At 43.6% G+C, this 2,138-nt stretch overlaps 1 protein-coding gene across 1 annotated transcript in view; it reads left to right on the plus strand.

Annotated features, from left to right (window-relative positions):
* Nucleotides 1–1,010, plus strand: part of LOC104405395 (potassium voltage-gated channel subfamily H member 5-like) — a 55,723-nt gene extending 54,713 nt beyond the window's left edge. The window contains exon 5 of the mRNA XM_010014111.1: nt 63–1,010. Within this exon, the coding sequence (XP_010012413.1) occupies nt 63–1,010 (948 nt within the window). The remainder of the gene's footprint in view (nt 1–62) is intronic.
* The last annotated feature ends 1,128 nt before the right edge of the window (nt 1,011–2,138 follow it).

The following is a 2,138-nucleotide window of genomic DNA, read 5'->3' on the forward strand; positions in this document are numbered from 1 at the left end:
CAATGTTTGCCCTATGCGATGTCCTTTAGTTATTGACTCTGTTATGAATTTATCCCCCATAGATCATCTTCCGGAAGATCAGTGATGTCAAGAAGGAAGAAGAGGAGCGTCTGCGCCAGAAGAACGAGGTGACACTGAGCATCCCTGTGGATCATCCTGTACGGAAACTCTTCCAGAAATTCAAACAGCAAAAGGAGATGCGTAATCAAGGCTCAACCCACATTGACCCGGAAAGGAACCAGCTTCAGGTGGAAAGCCGGAGTGTGCAGAACGGGGCCTCCATCACAGGTGCCAATGTGGTTACTGTGTCTCAGATCACCCCCATCCAGACGTCCCTGGCTTACGTGAAAACCAGTGAGGCCGTGAAGCAGAACAACAGGGATGCGATGGAGCTCAAACCAAATGGAAATGGAGACCAAAAATGTCTCAAAGTAAACAGTCCCATGCGGATGAAAAATGGGAATGGGAAGGGGTGGCTTCGGCTGAAGAACACAATGGGGACCCATGAGGAGAAGAAGGAGGACTGGAACAATGTCACGAAGGCTGAGTCCATGGGGTTGCTGTCTGAGGACCCCAAGTCCACTGACTCAGAGAATGGTGTAAATAAAAACCCATTGAGGAAAACAGACTCTTGTGACAGTGGAATAACAAAAAGTGACCTTCGTTTGGATAAAGCTGGTGAGACTCGCAGCCCCCTGGAGCATAGCCCCATCCAGGCTGATGCTAGGTATCCTTTCTACCCTATTCCTGAGCAGGCCTTACAAACCACATTGCAGGAAGTCAAGCATGAACTCAAAGAAGATATCCAGCTGCTAAGCAGTAGGATGACTGCCCTTGAGAAGCAGGTGGCAGAGATTTTAAAAATATTGTCTGAAAAGAACGTACCCCAGATCTCTTCCCCCACGTCTCATTTATCACCCCAGCACCCCCCCCAGATACCCCGTCAGGATATTTTTAGTGTTTCAAGGCCTGCCTCACCTGAATCAGAAAAAGATGAAATCCACTTTTAGCATATACCTATGTGTATATATGTATACAGGATATATGCAGAGGTGTATATATACCTTTATACATATATATGTGTGTGTGTATACAGTAAATATATATACATATATATTTTCACTTGCATCCAATATGACTTGAACACACCAAGGATTTTGATATGTAAATATTGCATGTCCAGCTGGATTCTGGCCTGCCAAAGAAACAATTATTAACATAGATATTGCTTGTATAATATGCAGTTGACTGCATGCACACTTTACATTTATTTATAATCTCTATTATGTAATAAAAGAATGACTTTTGTGTAACAAAGGCAATGTACTATTTAAAGAATCAGGGTCTAACCTGCCAATATTGCCATGACAGTTTTGATCTCAGGCTGGGTGAACTGAGCTTCATTTCCTCACTGTATTTTCTGCCGAGTTAAACAGTAGATTAACCTGATGTGGAGGAACTCCAATTAGTTCAGACGCGAATTAGTATTGTTTTCTGTTACCATTCCATTACAATATACTGTATATTTGGTGATAAATTCCCCTACTCCTCCTAAAAGGGAGGGCTTAGCTCAGTGGCCAAGGAAGGGCACCATGTCTGGTGCTGGGGGGATCATTGGAATTTATTTGTGTGGGTATTATGCATGCACAGCCTTTTGTTTCAAGTATCTGCCTGCTCTTTTAACATCCTAAGAAATAATAATGGTGATTTATGTAACAAAATGAACCTAACAGAAACTCTCTCACTTCCTGAGTGGAGGTAACTTTCTTGAAAGCCTTTTACTGATGCCATTTTTACTGAACTGTTAGAGTAACATTGCGCAGATTCTCTTTGCAGCACTCGGTGATGGTGTCCGGTTCTGTCAGTATCTTCATTAGGATGTCCCATTTTTGTAGGGTTGAGGTTGCTCTCCCGCTGTCCCCCCATTGCCCCTGGCAGAAAGATTTTGCACGAGGTCTGAGCAAGGGACAGAACAATTGTAGTTCAGCTCCTCGGGAGCCGTGTGAGCAGGTTTGAAAGTCTGAAGTTGAAAGGCTGCTGTTAATTCCCCTCCGCTCTCTTTTCTGAGGACGTTTGTCAGTCTGCAACTGCCATTGAGAACAAGAGAAAATAACAGGTCAGGATGAAATTCTCTTTAC

This window comes from Nestor notabilis, unplaced genomic scaffold (genome assembly GCF_000696875.1).
Source record: "Nestor notabilis isolate BGI_N333 unplaced genomic scaffold, ASM69687v1 scaffold380, whole genome shotgun sequence".
Taxonomy (NCBI): Eukaryota; Metazoa; Chordata; class Aves; order Psittaciformes; family Psittacidae; genus Nestor; species Nestor notabilis.